The sequence below is a fragment of the Physcomitrium patens genome, chromosome 2 (genome assembly GCF_059467195.1).
Source record: "Physcomitrium patens ecotype Gransden chromosome 2, ASM5946719v1, whole genome shotgun sequence".
Lineage (NCBI taxonomy): Eukaryota > Viridiplantae > Streptophyta > Bryopsida > Funariales > Funariaceae > Physcomitrium > Physcomitrium patens.
In genome coordinates this window covers 11,813,443-11,834,160 of record NC_143411.1, presented here as the reverse complement: position 1 = coordinate 11,834,160, position 20,718 = coordinate 11,813,443, and the positions used below count along the sequence as shown (strand labels likewise).

General features: G+C 38.3%; 2 protein-coding genes across 3 annotated transcripts; both read left to right on the top strand.

The window, feature by feature from the left end:
• The first annotated feature begins 5,091 nt into the window (after positions 1-5,091).
• On the top strand, positions 5,092-12,252 carry LOC112276713 (protein transport protein SEC31 homolog B). 2 transcript variants are annotated; one of them, XM_024508307.3, is made up of 22 exons: positions 5,092-5,705; positions 5,867-5,930; positions 6,030-6,152; positions 6,237-6,324; positions 6,445-6,481; positions 6,602-6,710; positions 6,801-6,858; positions 6,967-7,064; positions 7,285-7,404; positions 7,509-7,578; positions 7,687-7,808; positions 7,933-8,060; positions 8,199-8,802; positions 8,958-9,050; positions 9,205-9,390; positions 9,501-9,711; positions 9,956-10,026; positions 10,159-10,284; positions 10,464-10,694; positions 10,915-11,233; positions 11,375-11,613; positions 11,805-12,252. In XM_024508307.3, exons 1-22 carry the CDS (start codon positions 5,389-5,391, stop codon positions 11,892-11,894), a joined length of 3,504 nt encoding a protein of 1,167 aa, XP_024364075.1. In that variant the 5' UTR covers positions 5,092-5,388; the 3' UTR covers positions 11,895-12,252. The 2 variants fall into 2 exon arrangements, with proteins under 2 accessions (XP_024364075.1, XP_024364065.1); XM_024508297.3 differs by having other exon boundaries at positions 6,030-6,324.
• A 2,762-nt stretch (positions 12,253-15,014) lies between these two features.
• On the top strand, positions 15,015-17,773 carry LOC112279073 (fructose-bisphosphate aldolase 1, chloroplastic). Its single transcript, XM_024513175.3, has 5 exons — positions 15,015-15,391; positions 15,609-15,988; positions 16,261-16,351; positions 16,807-17,076; positions 17,227-17,773. Exons 1-5 carry the CDS (start codon positions 15,230-15,232, stop codon positions 17,503-17,505), a joined length of 1,182 nt encoding a protein of 393 aa, XP_024368943.1. The 5' UTR covers positions 15,015-15,229; the 3' UTR covers positions 17,506-17,773.
• The last annotated feature ends 2,945 nt before the right edge of the window (positions 17,774-20,718 follow it).

Sequence of the window (20,718 nt, the reverse complement as noted above, 5' to 3'; positions counted from 1 at the left end):
AGTGCACATGAAAGTTCAAAAAGAACTTATGTATGTTATGTATATGCCATTTGTTTTTCAAAAATATTATAATACGAGTGTCAATATATGTACTCAATCTTATCTTTGAAAAATTTAAATGTACAAGAGAATTTTTTGATGTTAATTCTTGAACATGAACATCGACAAAGATATTAAATATACTATTTAAGCAAAAGATTCAAATTATATTCCATCATAAATGAATTTTGACAATGTAAGATTTTTATCCTCAAAAATACCAAATATTACCTCCTTTACCACCATAGAATGAATTTGCATCTTCCAAAGACCTTCACCTTATCTTCAATGTTGTTGGTGAAACATGTGGATTATTATTTTTCCACCAATGGGAAATAAATTGTATTTAACTATTAGAGCTTGAATTGATAATTGTAAGGTTAGAAAATCCAGTAATTAGTCATCTAAAAGATCAATCATGTGGAACATCTGACTATACAAGATAATTTGGTATTGAATTGTCTACACAATGTACACCTTCATAGTTCAAAGCTATTGAAGCAACATCAAATGTTCAATTTTGCAAAAATTGCAAAGAACATGGCTACAATGTGTATACTTATTCAACTCAAATAATTGTGTCTTTACAATTTTCTACAAGTATATTATAATTATAATAAAATATATAGATTTTATATAAATACTTATTTATTTGTTAAAGAGACTAACTAGTATGGAGGTGGTGGAAAATGATGTCATTAAGTGATATTATGAAGGATTCATGATTATGAAAGATGTCATCTTCTAACTCTTGCACAAATTTATAAATTTCTCTATTTACTTGAAAAATTCAAAATTATTTGGCGATTGTTAATGTATATTTTTTAAATATAATAAAATATAGCCTCTATTAATTTGTCAAGCTCTATGTCTATCAATTCCTACATGAATGCTATGACCATGAAAATGAAAATATATCAGAGAGACTTTTATGTCATATTATAATAAGTATTTTATACATTAGATACAAGATCATCAATTTGTGCCTAAAAAGATATAAGAATAAAATCAAGTAGCTACAAATATTATTAATAAGAAGAAAGCTTTAGAAGCTTGAAAATATTCTAAATCTATCTTAATTAGTCTTCTATCAAGTAATTACATTAAAGAAAATTAAAATATGAATGTGACCCAAGTTACATCATGAGTTTTCTAAAAATTATACTTCTATGAACTAGTGCAAATGACTAGAAGATCACTTTTAACTTTCATATTTCAAACATGAAACCAAAAACAAGATACAACCTTGTTTATTTATACTTCATAGATATTATCATTGGAGACAAAAATATAGTAAGGATTTATTAATATGAATTTAAAGAAAGTATGCCAATATGCCTCAAAGTTTCAGAATTCAAGTTTATGAAGATTGATTCAATAATTATAACTTGTTACATTATTTATGTATATATTATGTAAGAAATATGAAAACATAATTACTTTATAATAGCTAAATCCATGCTAAAAAATAAAACTTAAAAAAAATATGACTCTTTTGTTATTATAGATAGAAATTTATAAATAGTGTATTGTTCTTAAGGCAAGACAATTGCAATAAAAGATATGATTTTATCAAAGACTTTAACCTTTCTTTACATAATAAAGCTTTTCTTTAATCTTCCTAATTATCTCAAAAAAAATTCTCCTATTAAATTCATACTTATAAATTAAAATCCAAAATATCAACACAAAGATGTCCAAAATAATTGTCAAAATCCATAAATTTTATTAATTGTGGAGTAGAACTGTATCCATATTAAAAAAATATAAGTTAATGTTTAAAAAATATAAGAAAATGAAAAAAAAATAACTTATTTTCAAAATAAAAAATTTAATTATCCATTAATATCCAAAAAAATAAGATCTATATGAGCCAAAGAAAGAAATCAATAAGATGAGAAGTAATATAATGCCTTGTAATATTGAACATAATATATGCACAAAGACATATACAATTAGTAGATATGCCAAATCACAATTACACCAAGCATCAAACTTTGATAAGATTACAATACCCCTATTGGATGCAAGTTTGGAATTTTACATTCGGGTTTTGAATTGCCACCTTTTTAGAGATACTTTGTTGGTGCAATCCACCATACTGTGGTGGTTTAAGGTAAATCCTAAACCCTAAACCCCTAAACCTTGCTTCTGATGTACCTCCCAATTCAGCAAAGCTGTGCTCTATTACAACAAGAGAGCTTAGGCAACCCCTGGAGCCAACACACAAAAATATGGTTTGAAGATTTGAAGAAGCATAGTAATCCAATGCACAAAAATATGGTTTGAAGATTTGAAAAAGCATAGTAATCCAATGCAGAGTCCTTGCTTGATTCATACATGCACCTCAAAATAGATGTACAATCATAATAATATTCAATTCACTGCCTTGTCCATTACTTCACCTTGTCCATTACTTCACCCAACAACTACCATCCTCTTCTAGTCACTTATTGTTGACATAACATGTGTGTGTGTATGTATATACATATATAATTTGATTTTCATCCAAGAAGATACAAATTATGTGTCCTTTTCCATAGATTAAAAAAAACAAAACAAAACAAACAATGTTTGAGTGACCACAGCTTAATTATATCTCTTTAAAATCTTTGTACAGATAATTTTTTTTTTTTATATTATTTTAGGTTTTCTTTCTGAATCTTAAATATTCCCTCCGAATTCGTTTCCTATTAATGCATGCATGACTTGATACCATCAACCTTCACATGCACTTTGAAACTCATACTAAATTTCAGAAGCCTATTTTGTCAAATTCAGTTTTTGATAAATAAGATCATTATTATTTTTTGAACATGGTGACCAATAAGATTAAATATAATAAGAAATACAAAATTGAATTCGAAAAGTAGTTTCAGTAATAATTAGAGCGTACATTGAACAAAAATTATTGAAATTATGCCGGTGTTTGTATGGTAAGTTATTATCGGTATTAATATTATTTCCAGTTTTTACTGTTAACTTTAATTTATATTTTGATTGGTATGAGACAAATAATATGTTTGTCTTATCATACTGTTTTTTACCAAATATTTAATCTATGTACACAAGAAAACATACTGCAAATTGTATTTCTAGAAGTAAAGTTTTATGTAATTATTTCTTGATTTTTTGAAAATTTCGTTGTTACTGAATTATTTAAGCTGGAATTTAACCCAAAATTTGATATAATTATATATATTTTATCGATTAATCAATCAATTAGTTTTCAACTGGAAAAACATGCAGCAAAATTATCATGCTTGTGATTTTAATCTATCAATGACATAATGTTTCAAAATTTGAGAACTTCTTATGTATTTTGTTGTCAGCATCTCCTTGGATTCCATGAAGAATTCAAGAATGAAATTAAAACAAAAAGTGTGTGTATTTACATATATGAAATAGTTTTCATAAAATAAAATATTATCTGTACACATTTTTCAAATCAAATATGATCTACTTGATTTTTTAAATCCCAAAGATTTACAAAGCTTTAATATTATTTATTGATTGAGGAATTTTTTTATTACTATAGTTTTGGTATCTATAGTATTAAAATGTTTTTAAAACATAAATCACTTAAGATAAGTTATGATTCATCCATTATTTCATAAAAAATAATTTCTGTACCTGTTTATACCTGTTTATAATCACATCTAATGATATTTTGTCTTTTATGACTCATTAGTAACAAATGTGTTGTTTTAGTAGTTTGTTCCTGACCTTCTATATTAAAATACAATAATAATGACCAATATTGATCCCAACACCTCATCCATGCCACAACAATCCACTACCAATGGCATGGGCTCTCCCAATTGTTAACTTGAATACAAAACCTAATATTATTTATAAATAATCTGCCTCGCATGCTATCCATGGATAGCATGGAAGAAAGAACCAAGACTTACACTTTTTATTCATGTGTGGAGTTTCTAAGATACAAGCTAAGTACCTCCCTTGTCAAACTGGTGTATTATGAAACACGGAGAATAATTTCACCACATTATTTTTTCCTCTATAAAAATAGTCTTGAAGCATGAATACCTATTTGACTAAAAGTTGTCGATAAGACTTGTGGCTTTGGAATGTATATATACATATATACTTGCAGAGGTTTATATTTCTTTCCATTAAAATGAACAGATACACATACAATGAATATCTACAAACAAGTGATTAATTAACCATCATTTTTATAACTAACATTATAGACCTTGCTTTAGGAATAATACATTAAAGAAAATTATTGGTGTAAAACAATTTATAACAATTTAAAAAATAATCATGAAAAAGGTAAATTGAAATGTGAAAAATATAAATAATTTTTTATCACTACCACAAAAATATTAAATCAAAACAACAAAATATAACACTTGAGCATGCAAAGAAACTAAAAAATTAAATTATTTACAGAAATTAAGAAAAAAATTGGGGTTCTCTAGTACATAATTGATTAATTAGTTAATACTATTTATTATTTTATGTGTTTTTTAAATAAATAAGAAAGAGGGGGAGGTGTTAAAGCGTGTAGGAATCCAATAAGACCCATGTTGCATCACACGCAGTGCAAGGGGCAGAACTCAGCAGGCAGGAAAAAATAGCAAAAAATGCAAATGCGAAGGCGATCGCGAGAGTGTGTGTGAACTGGGAAGCAGCGAAGCGGGGAGACGTCGCGATGGTGGTGGCTGCGAGAGGAGGAGCTCGCGTCGCGAGAAAATGAGGCAGAGGTCGAAGGGGAACAAACAGGAACACGACGAGACGAGACGAGACGAGACGGACGGGAAGGGATCGTCGACGAAGGGAGGAGGGAAGGGATCGTCGACGAAGGGAGGAGGGAAGGGATCGTCGACGAAGGGAGGAGGGAAGGGATCGTCGACGAAGACGGGCAAAGACGACGACGACGACGACGACGATGGACGAGGCAGCAGCAGACAGGGGAAGCGGACAAATGTAGGGAGGGAGGGGGAGGAGGACGGTGGAGCTAGCTGGTCCATCCACGGGGACCAAGTCGCGCGCCAACAACCCCAACACTAGTGCTCCGTCGCTGCGTCGTCGGTCATCATCCTCACTTCTCTGTGCCGTTGTGCCACGGAATCCCTGTCCCTGCACCTCGGTGCCTGCTTTTGCGACGAGCTTTGTATAGGTTTTTGTGCTTGTGTTTGTGTTGTTTGGAATTTGGGTTGTTTTTTTGGTTTGGCTGGATATCCCATGCGCTAGGGCTAGGGCTGCAACAGGGGAGATCAAGCGTAGGTGACAGGAGGAGGAGGAGGTGGAGTAAGAGGAGGAGATAGTTTTTGAATCGTGGAAGTCGTATGCCCGGATCGGGACTAGTAGGAAGCAGAGATGGCGTTGAAATCGATCCAGAGATCGGCCACGGTCGCATTTGCGCCGATGGCGCAAGTGATGGCCGTCGGCACCATGGCCGGTGCCATAGATTCGAGCTTCAGCTCGTCGGCTAATCTGGAGTTGCTCAAGCTGGACTTCGCTAGCACCGATTTGGACATGCCCGTGTTGAGCTCGGCAGGAGTGCCGGAACGTTTTAATCGCTTGTCGTGGAGTAACGTCGGGGCCGGGTCGTCTGAGGAATTCCCTTATGGTGTGATCGCGGGTGGGCTTGCGGATGGTTCTCTTCACTTTTGGAACCCTCACAAACTCCTGAGGTTAGTGTCTAGGCTGCACCTGCAATCGATGCCTTCGATGACTTGATTCGTTACCCTGTGCATTTAATTTAATTTAGTTTAGTATTTTTTTGAGCTTACTACTTCTCTGCCAACATTGACGTCGTAATTCCATACTCATGCCTTAGTTTCTTTTCTAACAGCGAGGATCCAGCTGAACAAGAGGTTGCTGCGGTTTACAAAAACTCACAAGCGCACAATGGCAACGTAAGTAGATTATGACCTTGTTTTCAGCGTGTGTCTAATCGTGTGAATATTTTTACTTCGGACCACAACTAACGTTTTTTTCTTTTGTTGAAACTTCAGGTTTGGGGATTGGAGTTCAGTACGTTAAGTCCGAATATTTTGGCTTCTGGCGGGGAGGATGGCGAGTTACTTGTCTGGGACTTGTCGACTCCGTCTGCTGCTTCTACCTTTCCCCCTCTGAAGGTAAGTGGCGCTTCCTCATCTTTTTACTGTATTAGGTCTTCTACCGTAACAACTCTTTTTTCCAACTTGATTTGCAATATTCAGGGCGCCATTCAAAGTCAAATCAGTTATGTCTCCTGGAATCGAAAGGTGCAACCTATTGTCGCCTCAACATCATACAGCGGGACCACTGGTCAGTCGAAATAATTGTCTCTTCCTTTGTAAATTCATGCTTGAAGTTCAATTCCGGAATATCTCAGATGTCAAGAATGTTCTAAATTTGGGTTTTGTTGGTTGGCTGATTGGGTGACAGTCGTTTGGGACCTGCGACGTGCTAAACCAGTGATTAGGTACACAACTCCATTTCAGTCTTTTTCTCGTTTTTAGTGTAACTTTTGGGTTAAAGACACTTCCGTAACCTATTCAGCCATGTTGGATTGAACTTTGAATTTGCATGGTTGGTTCTGTAGTTTTACGGACCCTACCAGTCGCCGACGTTGCTCTACGTTGCAGTGGAATCCAGAAGTTGCCACACAGTTGATTGTGGCATCCGACGATGATCGGTCGCCATCTCTGCAGGTACACAAAGCTCCCTCTGGAGACCTATTTAGGACATGCTAGTTCACTGTGTTGGTTTATTAAATTAACAATTGTCTATGACGTGACCAGGTCTGGGACTTGCGAAACTCAGTTTCTCCTATTAAGGAGCTTGTTGGACACACTAAAGGTACTTACTTCACATAAAGAATATCTTATGTGCTCAGTGTTTGTATAATTCATAGCATAGTTGCATGTCTTTCTGAAGATTTTAACCGCTGGCCTTTAAATTTTGCAGGGGTGCTATCAATGGCTTGGTGTCCTTCTGACAGCTCTTTACTGTTGTCATCCTCCAAAGACAATCAGACATTGTGTTGGGATACCGCGTCCGGAGAGGTATAGGAAAGACCGTCTATTTAGAAAATTTGAATTTCCCAGGTCTATTGGTTTACAACTCATTGAAATAAAAGCTCCGAAATCTAAGCTTACAACAAAAGATGTGTATAAAAAATGCATCAACTTTATTTCTAGACATGTATGTTGCTATTTTAAAGTGACTAGGTTTAAAATATCGCATAGTGTAGCTTGGTTACGAGCGATTGTCGTGCATTTGCAGATCCTTTGTGAAGTTCCTGCCGGCAACAACTGGAACTTCGATGTCCAATGGTCACCTTGCACTCCTGGTGTTTTGTCAACGTCATCTTATGATGGGAGAATTGGCATTTACAACATCGAAGTAAGTCTCGAGTGGTTCTTTGTCTTGATCTACCTCGTTGCTACGCTGTTCCCTCAAGCATCTATTCAGTTTTTAATCCTCACGTAGTACTATTTGGTATGCAGGCTTGCAGCAGGGCACCATCTTCACGTGACCCTTTTGGTGGAACTGTGGGTGAGAGAGAGTATTCCACTGGTACGTCTTTTGGTGAAGCCTTGACGTGTTTGTTGCATTTCCCATATCAGAATGCCTTATTTTACTGCTATCGACTTAGGGTTCTAATCTTACTGTTATTTGTTCTAGCCTTAAGGAAGGCACCTAAGTGGCTGAAACGGCCTGTTGGCGCAACATTTGGATTTGGAGGAAAACTTGTGTCATTTGCGCCCAAGAAAGCTGCCCCAGGGGCAGCTGCTGCAGGATCGGAGGTACTGAGGCGCCGCAACATATTAAATTTTGTGTTGAGATCATTCAAATACAATGCTCAAGCTGGTAGCTTTGTTATGCATATGAAAGTATCGTGGGGTAACCGTGGCCTTTTATTGCTCTTAGATCCGCATCCAACATTTACTCACAGAGGAAGGGCTTGTTAAACGATCTACACAATTCGAAGAAGCCATCGCTGGTGGTGAAAGATCAGCCTTACGCAATTTTTGCGAGTCGAAGGCCTCAGCTGCAGCGTAAGAAGTTATTCTCCTGTGTTTCAGTGGTGACGCTTGTGTATTATCTTGTTCGAACGAAATAAATGCTCAGTGTCTTGAGGGTCCACGAACGTGTTTCAGCTTAATTCTTTTTCTCATGGGAAAATGTTTATGCAGGTCTGAAGAAGATGCAGAAACATGGAGTTTTCTTAAAATCATGTTTGATGAAGAGGCGCGGAAAGAGCTACTGGCTCATTTTGGCTTCTCAGCTCCTGTTTCGCTACAGGAAAACTCTGAGGAACAAGAGGGAGAGAATCCTGTCAGTGAAGTGCTAGCAAATTTGGAGTTGAAGGAGACTCTTCCTGTAGAAGAACCAAAAGTACCACCTGTGGTCTCACTTGATGATAATATTTTAGAGGGTGCAGATGATGGTGAAGACTTTTTTGATAGACTTGAGATCCCTCCAACGCCTACGGAGCCAAATCCCCCACCTATGCACATCAATGACACACAAGATACTCCAGAAGCCAAGAGTGAGGATGTCGGAACAGAGCTTGTGAATGATGAGGCGAATGAGGAGGCAAATTATGAGGGAGACAATGAAGTTGATGAAGCGATTCAACGTGCATTAGTGGCAGGCGACTTCAAAGTCGCAGTGGATATATGCCTCCGCTCTGATCGTGTGGCAGATGCACTTGTCATGGCTGCGGTTGGTGGTACAGCTCTTTGGGAAAATACTCAGAAGGAATATTTCCGGAGAACAAATCGCCCCTATCTGAAGGTTCCATCATTTTCATTCTGTTTGTCCTACTACTTGATGTTTCTTCTTGGTGCAAGATGGAGAGCACTTTAGGCTGTCAAACTATCGAAGATGTTTTACAAATCAATACATTATTGAGTTCTAATTATCCACTGTGGGGATATGAATTGTCTCAGGTGGTTTCGGCAGTAGTGAACGACGATTTACAGGGTTTGGTGGAGAGCCGGCCTCTGAAAGCCTGGAAGGAAACTTTGGCATTGATTTGCACCGTGCGTGATTACTTAAACCTCTGTTCCAAGTTTGTTTGCTGGGCACTGATGTACTGATGCTCTGATGACCCGATTTTTTTGTCTTGTTTATTATGTAATTCCATTTTTTTGGTCGAAGTATAATTACTGATTTCAAAGGAGATTTTTGCACCAGTATGCACGCAGTGAGGATTGGAAAACTCTTTGTGACGCCTTGGGAGCTCGTCTCGATGCTAGCCATAATATTCAAGCGGCTACTCTCTGTTACATCTGTGCTGGTAATATCGACAAAACTGTAGGTATTTGGTCGAGAGCCTTGAAGTCCAAGAAAGGTGGACCAGAATTCGTGGATGTGCTTCAGGTTGGCAAATCAACCATGCAACTTTTCTGGTGAAAATATTCACCTTTTTTTTTTATCAATTTTATTATCCATCTATTTCAGACTAAGATGAATGTTGTTGTGAAATGTAGGATATCATGGAGAAGTCTGTTGTTTTGGGACTGGCTACTGGCACGAAACAGGTCAGCATGTCTTTGGCTAGGTTGGTCTGTTACTACGCAGAGCTTCTTGCAAGCCAAGGACTTCTATCCACTGCCCTTGAATACATAAAACTTGTTCCATCGGATGACTCGTCGCCAGAGTTGTCAGCTTTACGGGAACGCATAACCCAAAGTGGTCAAGGTATGTTCATTTAAATGGTGTTATTTTTGGATAGTTTAGGAGATTGTATGTGTATTTATGTACGAGACACGAGTTTTGTTTCTTTTGAGAGATGTTGAAACAGTCCCAATCTTTTGAGAGGTTTTGAATTCGTTATTCGGGGTTGCCCTCGGCAGTTGTGTAAAGTTTCTCTTGTGAGCCTTGCCAGCGAAGCTCTGGTGTGAGGAATTCATCAGTTTACTGAGTTGTGTCCTTTTTTGTGTAGCGGCTGCAATCAAATCGAGTGTTCCTTCATATTCGGAACCCACTCCAGTTCAGGAACCACCATATTACCCGGTCAGTATAAACATAAAGCTGCGATTGTGAAGTGTTTAGCGTGTTGTGGGTATCAAACTTTGTGGTCGTTCAACGCATGGCTCTTGAATTTAGAGATCTTACTGTACCTCTGTCAAGTGTTTCTCAATGCAGCCTGAAACTTATCGGCGGGAGCCCACTAGTTCACCTTCATATTCTAAAAATATCCCACCTTCACAACCTATGGAGAATCTGTTTCCAATGCAGCCAATTTCACAAGTCCAGTACAATCAGCCACAGGTAGCTGAATCAACTGCTTTGGCGCACACTTGTTGAGTTTGATCAACCATTTGCATGAAATAGTTTCCTCTTTCTAGGTCTCATGAACGTGGTACTATCGTTGACGCACATCACATCTAGAGCTCGACTGCATTGGGTTTAAGTAAGATCATTACATTCTGGTTCCCTGTCTGTTGCAGCCAAATCATCCGGCTCCAAATCTACCAGCTCGGGCGTTCGTTCCAAGTCCACCACAGAACGTTTCAAGCTTCACTCCAAGTCCACCACAGAACGTTTCAAGCTTCACTCCAAGTCCACCGCAGAACGTTTCAAGCTTCACTCCAACTCCACCACAGAACGTTTCAAGCTTCACTCCAACTCCACCACCTACTTTTCAGCCTTCATATGATGCTCCCCCTCCATCTTACCAGGTTTGGTGTGGCAATCCTGAATTTTTCAAATAAGTTAAATCCATGCTGCGTGTTGGTACTATGAAAATCACATCTGAACATAGTAGAGGGTTCTATTCTTTTTTCTCTCTCTTTGTGTCCTTCCCTTCTTTTCTTCTTTAATAATCTTGAGATTGTGTAATGTAATTGTTTGGAAGTGTGTTTAGATGTCTGAACCTGTGAAATATCCGTTTCTTAACAGGGACCAACAAGGCAACCATACATAGGTACGAGCTTGCAGCAATCTCGCTTTGTACCTTCAGCAGGTGCTTTTCCTGGTATGACTGCACAGCAGCCCATGCAACCAGGAGTTCCAGCTCCTTCCAATATGCCAAGCCCAGCGCTTCCTAGCATGCCTCCAGTTCCAATGGCACCAGGCTTCATGCCTGTGCCTACACCTTCACAGCAGCAGGTAGTTGCGCAAGAGCCTCTCAATCCCCAAACTGCCGGCAATACTAACCCTACTCCATCATTCACAGCGGTTGCCACAGTGCAAACCGCCGACATTTCGAACGTTGCAGGTAATTCAGGTTCTCCATCGATGTGCAACTTCTTTTTAGCTTGTTTTAGTTGTGATAATTTTAGCGCAGATAATTGTAAGATTAGCTGTACTTGTGATCACATCTCGAAAGCCTGTCGACGGTTTATTTTTGTTTTTGCAGCTGAATTGAAACCAGTGGTGTCTACATTGACGAGATTGTTCGATGAAACTTCGACTTTTCTCGGAGGAGGCAAAGCACCACCTGCTAAAAAGCGGGAGATAGAGGATAATTCTCGAAAGTTGGGAGCTCTTTTTGTTAAGTTGAACTCTGCCGACTTGTCAGATAATGCTTCTAAAAAGCTTGTTCAGCTTTGCCAGGCAATAAATGGGCGTGACTACACCGCTGCGATGCAAATACAGGTACTTCTCACAGTATGATGTGCAATGTTGCTGACACTTGAACAGAGTTGTTTCGCAATATATATGCTGGACACATTGCTTAATGAGCTTGGATGCCCTTACTCATACCCTCAATCTTCGGTGTAAAAATCTGTCGTATAATTCCTTGTAGGAAACGGTTTGAAATTAATCAACGTATCGTGGTACCTCAGGTGGCCTTGACAACAAGCGACTGGGACGAATGTGGGTTTTGGTTAACTGCTTTGAAGCGTATGATCAAACTGCGCCAATCAATGAGATAATAGTTTTGTCCTCATCATTCTTGGTAGAATTCAGTAAGAATAACCATTTAGCCTCTTGTTCTCGTACATATGTCGTCAGATTGCGAGCCATGAGTAGATTTCTAGTTGAAATCATTGCCAACAGGATGCAGCACTTATGGAAGAAGGATTAGAAGAATCAACGAAGTATCCTAATTTCTTAAATTTAGTTGAGACATTCATGGTGGTTAGCTCATCATGGTGATGAAGCTGAGCTTCCTGGGGAAATGTCGAGCTGTTCTAGAGCAAGCTTTCGTCTGATTTTTCCGGACTCTGTAGCAATTTTTTTTTTGAGTTTACCTCTTCAAAAATCCGTTCACCTGAAAACCATTAACACTTATGCCATGAGAACCCTGCAGCACTATCGGGCACACGTATTTCACACTAGGATTCATTTCGACTGTCCAGAACCGCTGTGTGTGGGAAAACATCGTCATTTGTTAATGAGCTGAAACAAGTGGTTTGGTTGCAAGGCGGCAGGGAGCTGAATGTATTGCTGTACTTTCTTGACTCAGCCGTTGAATGCTGGCTACATGGACTAAACAACTGCATGGTGTTTGTTCAGCAGCCATATTCTAGAAGCAGTACACGATCCCTAGTGACATCATGCCAACATCGAGAATCAGAAATGTAACCTAGGGGAGTGGTGAAATGGATGGCAGCACGCTGTGTAATGTCACAACAGGGAGTACTACAATGTCAATGACAACATTCTAAACATGAATCTCCACTTATGGTTGCTATGCCTTCGAAGATTGATGTTAACATGATAATTTGAACTAAGAAAACACCTTGTGAATTGATTGTGCTAGCTTTTGCTTAAGGATCCTGGCCTACTGCGGCTGATTGACATTTCCTGTCAAAAGCACCAAATAGCTACAGTTAACAGGACTTGAACTTCCTCAACAATCGCAAGTAATTCACGTAATCTCAGTAATCTTATTTCAACTTACAAAAGCTTGCTGCTTTCACGATTAAACCTGAGTGAAAGATAAAAATAAAAATAAAACGGTCACATTCTCTGAAGAAATTACTGGAGTTAGACATCAGTTTCATTTTCCCAAAGCGTGTGTCACTACCCATCTCCCTGAAGTGGACATCTCATTCCGGTGGAAACTGAAGCAACTTTCGACCCAAACCCACAAACAAACTTTCAAAACTCTTTCATATATTAAATTGTTGCTTCTTTTCTTTTTCCTTTCTTTTAATGCAACACCATCATCCCTCCTCAACTTGTAGAAAATAAAATAAAATGAAATAGAGTGAGTTAGAAACCTCCTTGATTGCCATCCTAACTCCATTAGTTTTGTCCCAAAGGTGTTCTATGGCCTTCCATGCCTCACTACCTCTTTGTTCTGCAAAGTTGTGCATGAATGAAAATACACATCGGTATATGTAAACAAGTTAAAAAAATTTGATAATTTTTATTAACTTTATTCATATAAAACTAAACCCTATTTGAGTTTAATTTTCAATTAAAAGTGTTCCAAAATTTCAAATTCAATATAATTGAATTTATTTAAGCCAAATAGCAGTTTATTGTGGCTGTTGTAATTTTTTACATGTATGAAATTTGATCATAAAATGCATGTAATTGATTATTTCGAAAATATCATAAGAAATAATTTATCAGAATACATGTGGTTTGTATTTTGATTTAATAACTAAGCAGGCTATTGCTTAAAAAATTAAAAAATTATGAATATAAAACTAAAACTAAATTAAATAAACATATTATTTTAAAAATATGTAAATGCTAAAATTGAGTGTACAGAGTTGGTTTTGCCATTGCATATTTAGTAACATAAATATCAATTGATGAAACAAAATCTAGTCACAGGGTCATTTTAAAATTGTTTAAAGACAACAAGTAATGACTACATATCCTATTTGCATGTAATAAAAATTCTAAAAGATTCAAATTAAAGTTAAGATTAAAGTTAACATGTAATTGTATATCTATATATACATAAAAGACATCTTGGGTATAATACAATGTCTTATAATTGACCATGAAGAAGAGAACTTGAGGAATGTAGGGAATATGGGAACAAGGGGAACATGAGAATTAGGGAACTTTTTTTTTTTAAGTTCATAGAATGTAGCTGTATAACTATTTTTTGTACAAATTTATAGTTTACATGTGCATCATTATAATCATTTAAAATTTTTATCAATTTTTTTTTCAAACTGATCTTTCACAAATCACATTTGTATTTGTATTTGTGAAAGATATATTTATATTAATCAATCACATTTGTGTTCATATATATATATATATATATATAGATTTCTATATAATCTGAACAATTTACTGGTTTATAGTGTTCAATTTGCAATGAAAATGATAAATTACATAAAGTCAAAAAAATCTTAATAATATTGTTTTTGTCTCTAAAACCTGTTCAACAATGACAAATCATCTAACGAATAGAAGAAAAAGAAAAAGAAAATTTAGATCAATTTCTTCATTCTTTTCTGTTTTTAAGAGCTGTATATTGTAACGGAACACTTTTGCCTCACCCCACGTTCAAGTGCTGACATTACATATATTAAAAAAATGAAAAATAAAATACACAACTAAAAGAATGAAAAGCACCTACAAAATTATCATGGAACAATAGCGAAAAAATGCAGCCAATGAAAGGGCTTCGTGAACACCCTCACTTAACATCCAAGCAAACCCTTCATAAATTAAACTATAAAATAATACAATAGCAGGGATTCATAAATTAGGGGGGGGAAATAAGATCCCTCTAATACGGGGGGAGGGGTGGTCATAAGGCGACAAACAGTGATGGGTCCCCGCGGAGATGTGCAGGAGACCTGAAGCCGTCGTTCCCCAGAAGGGGAGGGGACGTTCCCAGGGGGAGCATGGGAACGGCGGGGGAGGAGGGGTTCGCCGAGTCGCTGTGGCTGGCCCCTTACGAGGTCGGCCTCTCCTCAATCAAGCGAGCGAGCAGCGGCGCTGGCTTCAAGTCCCGTCGCGACTCCGATGAGCCGTCTGAGCACAACGCCCTTCTGGACCCCGCCCACGCGCATCCAACCGAGGAGGTCGCCTTATAAGACCGCGTCCATCCACCATCCCGTGTTATTACCGATTCCGAAGTCGCCAGTTGACTAGCTCCATCGTCTCCCTCCACTCACTTTTTTCGTTCCTCCACGCCATCGTTGAGTGAATAAGCAACAGTTGGGAGTCGGCAGTTGAGCAGCAGGAGTTGAGAGCTCCTTTTGTCTGAGCGGCAGTTGTTGTCCCTGGACACGCGATCGCAGCGAACGCATCGAGATCGTTGCGGTTTTGTTTGCATTTAGAAATCATGGTCGCTGCTGTCGGGATGTCGCAGGTCTCCTCCTCCGGTATTAAATGGAGCTTCTGTGGGACTTCGCTGGAGAGGAAGGCCGCTGCCGCTTCTAAGGCGACGAATGTAGCGTTCGCTGTGCGTGCCGCTGGTTATGACGAGGAGCTCGTGAAGACCGCGGTATGTCTTGATTGATTGAGTTTGGGTTTCGTCGTTTGTTGGAGGATTGTTTGGGTGATAGAACCGGGAGGGACTTTTGGGATGTATGACGTAGGTGATCGTGTGCGTTGGTTTTTTGCGTGGGTGCGGTTGGAGAGAGGACTTTGCACTCTTGGGTTTTTTCGTGCGATCGAACTATGAGTTAATGATGCGTTGCGATGTTTGTGGACATGAGCAGAAAACGATCGCGTCACCCGGGCGCGGGATCTTGGCCATCGACGAGTCGAATGCTACGTGTGGCAAGCGGCTGGCCTCGGTTGGGCTGGAGAACAACGAGGTGAATCGGCAGGCCTACAGACAGCTGTTGTGCACGACTCCAGGGCTCGGAGAATACATCTCCGGCGCGATTATGTTCGAGGAGACTCTGTATCAGTCGACGAGCGATGGGAGGAAGATGGTAGATTGCTTGGTAGAGGGAGGGATCATTCCAGGAATCAAGGTGGACAAGGGTCTTGTGCCTCTGGCAGGATCCAACGACGAATCTTGGTGCCAAGGCCTGGACGGTTTGGCTTCTCGGACAGCGGCGTATTACAAACAGGGAGCGCGGTTTGCAAAGTGGTAGGTTGAAACCTGCTGTTGGGCATCCCTATCACGAATTCCTATTTCCTGCGTTGAGAAGGATATATGATCGTTCGAGCCGTTTGGTGACACTCAGAAAATAATGACTTTGTATCACCCCGGGTTTTGCAACTTTGATTTGTTGACAATCATAGATGCTGAAAGTTAGGTTCGAGACCGTCTTTTGATACGTGTTTGAACAGTGATTGAGATCTTATTGCGAGTGTCGTGCTGATGTTTGACTCTTTCTTCGGATGTGTGTGAGCTTGTAGGAGGACAGTGGTTAGCATTCCCAATGGCCCTTCGGAGTTGGCTGTGACAGAGGCAGCGTGGGGTCTTGCCCGTTATGCGGCTATTTGCCAGGTACTTTGAAGTAACGCTTGAACACATCATGCTTGTTAGAGTCAATTGGATTAGTAAACATCTACTTTAGAAGTGTTCACCTACCTACACCAAATTTCGGATAAAAGAGTGGACGATAACTGAACCTTAAACCGTAGTAACTTGGGCCATCACTTTATTTATGGAAGCGTTTACGCTCGTAAGGACGGTCATTTACCCTAGTATCGTTGATTTTTCTCATGTAGTGATGCCGCATGGGACCGTTACAATCCCTGAACTGCGCTGGGGCGAGGAATTCTGTATGTTTATCATGCTGCAGTACATGATTAAGACATGTGCTTCCGATGAAAATTCATTAATTTCAAAATTCTCCTGTTAATAGTAAAGCCAAGCCAGCGAATATCAAACGAAACAAGTAACAGGGATGTCAATACCAGTGCCCGGATTTTAAACTGTGGATTTTGGTGTGATTGCAGGATACCGGCTTGGTGCCAATAGTGGAGCCCGAGGTGCTTCTCGATGGAAGCCATGGAATCGACACAACTTTGGAGGTGGCGGAGAGGGTTTGGTCGAAGGTGTTCTACTTTTTGGCTGAGAACAACGTCCTTTTCGAGGGCATCTTGCTGAAGCCCAGCATGGTGACTCCAGGAGCGGAGTGCCCTGAGAGGGCAACCCCGGAGCAGGTTGCTGAGTACACGCTGAAGATGCTGAGGAGGCGTGTTCCACCAGCCGTTCCTGGAATCATGGTGAGTGGTACTGTGTCGTGTACAGAGTCGCGTGAGAGGTTCATGAACTTTAGATTGCATCGGTTTGTTGCATATGCATGAATGGATGTGGGGCCTCCAGAGGAGGATGATGAAGGTGCTAAGTGATTTTGTTGGGTGTGGATGGCGCAGTTCTTGTCCGGGGGGCAGTCAGAGGTGGAGGCAACCTTGAACCTGAACGCTATGAACCAGAGCCCGAACCCATGGCACGTATCGTTCTCATACGCGCGCGCATTGCAGAACTCGGTGCTGAAGACTTGGAAGGGGCAACCGGAGAACTTGGAGGCCGCTCAGAAGGCTCTGTTGGTGCGTGCGAAAGCGAACTCGTTGGCCCAGCTGGGAAAGTACTCCGCGGAGGGCGAGGCCAAGGAAGCGAAGGAGGGAATGTTTGTGAAGGGATACACTTACTGAGGAGTTGGGAGTAGGGCGATAGCAATGAGAAAAGGGAGAGGTATGAGCAACACGACCCTGTTGGAAGGTTGAGGTATGAATTAGCTGCAGAGGTTAAGGTTACAACGTTGAGGTAATAGGTAATAGGAGAGTATGTCGTGTGCTGAACTGGGGTCTGGTTGAACAGCCGTTCTAATGGACACCCGACCAATTTTCTGAGGTACATGTTATGTGAATCAAGCAAAGGACTCAACGTCGGTTTTCTGAGGTTCTTCACATCTTCAAACTATCCTGCAGTGTCTTGGCTTGAGGGGTTGCTTGAGCTATCTCATCTGTAGAGATTACAGCTCTACTGATATTAGAGCGATACTCTGCAAAAGCAGGCTTGTTCAGTTATCCCTGCAGTCACAGTAGTGGTTGTAATCTGGGTCATGAGTTTGTTCATGTGGAGGGTGCATTGAAGACATTGGGTGTTTGTTTGTTTGTTTGTTTGTAGCTTTCTTTCTTTCTGGGTTTGATGATTGCTGTTTCTGGTGAGGTGTATGCTCGTTTTGGTTCATTTTTTATTGAATGGGTTTGACAGATAGTTTCTTCATGGTTCCAACATGATGGTGTAGGATTTCAGAATGGTTTCAGGGTATGAATGGGGCAACAACCAAATGCAGAGGTTTTCATAAATGAAATTATGAAACTTATTTTCAAGGAGAAGCAGTACTTTGCACCAACAGTCTAGATGATTGTTTGAAGCATTGTAAAAATGTGAGCAAAGTTTACATAATGCCTACTGTTAGCCACTTTTTAACCATATATTTTAAAGCTGTGTGTGTATATATATTTTCTGTAATGAATAAAATTTCATTTCGGTAATGCATTGAAATCGTTTTGGACTTATTTGACAAATATACATTGTGCTAACAATAATCCCCTTTCACCTACTGGATTCTATACCAAAATCCAGCATTTGCAAAGCTTGGAAGTAACAAAGATTGGTTTCACAATGAAGAAATCCTATGCAAAAGCACATTGCAATCCTCTACAAAAAAAATGCACATTTCTTACAATACCTTTCTTATCAAGTTTACCTACACTCCCTTATGCTTAAGGACCTTGATCCTACCTATTAAGGACTAACTTAACTGATTTTAACCGGTTTTATACTGTTTTAAAACTAAATCAATCAAATTGAACATTGTACCAACCATTTGAAATTTCATCCCACAAAACACAAACTAATTAATTGGTTGGAAACCACTGCCATCCCTTGTTGAATATCATCAAATATATTATTATATTCAAATTATGATAAAAGTTATTATAATCTAGATACATAATGAATGTTACATTAAAGATAAATATAACATTTTGAAATATTTTGAAACATTTTTATTTCTTGAATAATGGATTATTTGTTTAAAAGTTAATTTGTTTTATTGTTGGATCATTGATTTATGCGTGTATATATATATACACATACATTTGATTACTTTTGTGACTCCTCTGATCTCATTTCCAATTACATATTTTGCATCCAGTTTGAGATTAGTAATCACCTTCAAATGATCAGCTTTGTCACAAACTCAATAAATTTCATATTGCAACCATTAAATGATCTTCATGGTCTTGATTTGAATTTATTCTTTGCAAAAAAATCTTATCAAGATTAGTTACCATGTTACATACCCAAAGTTCATAAAACTCTAACCTGTCCAAAAATTTCAATCTAAGCCATTTAATTAAAAATGCACAAATTCAGTTACAATGAAAATGTTTCAAATTACAAAATACCAAAAATTTACGAAGTATATGTGTTCAGTTCAAATATTGCAATGAAGAAAACAAAGCTTTTAGTCGATGTGAATGTTTTTCTTCAAAAAGTTGTGAACTCACTTTTCAAAATAAAAAAATAAGAAAATAAAATAAAATAAAAAAGCTTGACATGTATTGAGGAGAATCTTGTCATGCCACATCAGCAAAGTATCCATTCGATTGTGGTACCCACCACACACAAAGATGTATCATACATTTAGAGGAGGTGGAAAAGAAGCCTCCCAAAAGCACCACCAATTTTCTTTTTTCAACAGGGTTGGCATTCTTTTGAACTAACATTTTTGTTGACAATAATGTAAAACTTGTTGAACACAGGAGGAGCAAGATAGAAATAAAGAAAGGAAGGTATTTTACATTATTTATATGATTTTTGAATTTAATTTTCCATGTGGGTAGTTAGCTACAGATTCTCTTTTATGGTTGGCGTTGGTGGGTGTTTGTGAATAAATGATGAAGAAAGAGCTCCACTTTGCTGTGCATTGCATTTATGCTGAGTTGGCACAATGACTTGTGACAATCTTCCTGCACTGTTTTGATTTGAATGCTTACTTCCATGCATGATAGTCATTGTTCAAATGAGTAGATACATGAATTGTTGTTTACAACGAATATCTTTTAGTGGGTGAATATGATGGACGCGGCATTCAGCGCATTTTTGTAAAATTCAACAAAATATATGTTTTCACACAATTAGGACTTGTCTTTATTGAATTTTAGTTATTATTCATTTGATCAACACTGAATTATTGCAGTGTGTCTTTTGAATCGTTGGTTTAAAAAAAAAAAAAAAAAAAAAAAAAAAATGCAAAACAAAACAAATATAATGTTGGAATTTTAAGAACTTACCCTCGCTTCATTGAACTCTGAACAATTCCGTGAGTTTTGTTTTTGTTTTTGTTTTTTTTTTGGACTAGGAATATTTTTTAAAAATGACTTCGAATTCAAGAACTGTATATGCACCAGTACATTTGAACTTCGCAAGAAATTTATGAATGAAAATAACATGTTTCTTTTATAATTCAAAACGTGAATTAAATTAATTACAGTTTTATTCATGCCCATTACATTAAATTGATATTTTTTTCAATGAGTTCTACATATTTAAATGTTATAGAAAAACACATATGGAGTAAGATTTTTATCAATTCAATGTACGTAAAAATTGGAATATATATATATATATATATATATATATATGTAAAAAAAAAAATACCCAGTTCTACAACCAAAATAACATCTTATAATAAGCAACATAATTCCCTACTTTCCCTTCATGAAAAGCACAGACGAGGTTCTCCACAATGGTCACAACACCGAGGAGACGTTCTCGAAGTGCCCGTAAGTTCCCCGACGTTCCCACACAGTTCTTCCCTTGCAGGTGTGAACGAGGTTCCAGGGTCCGCAATA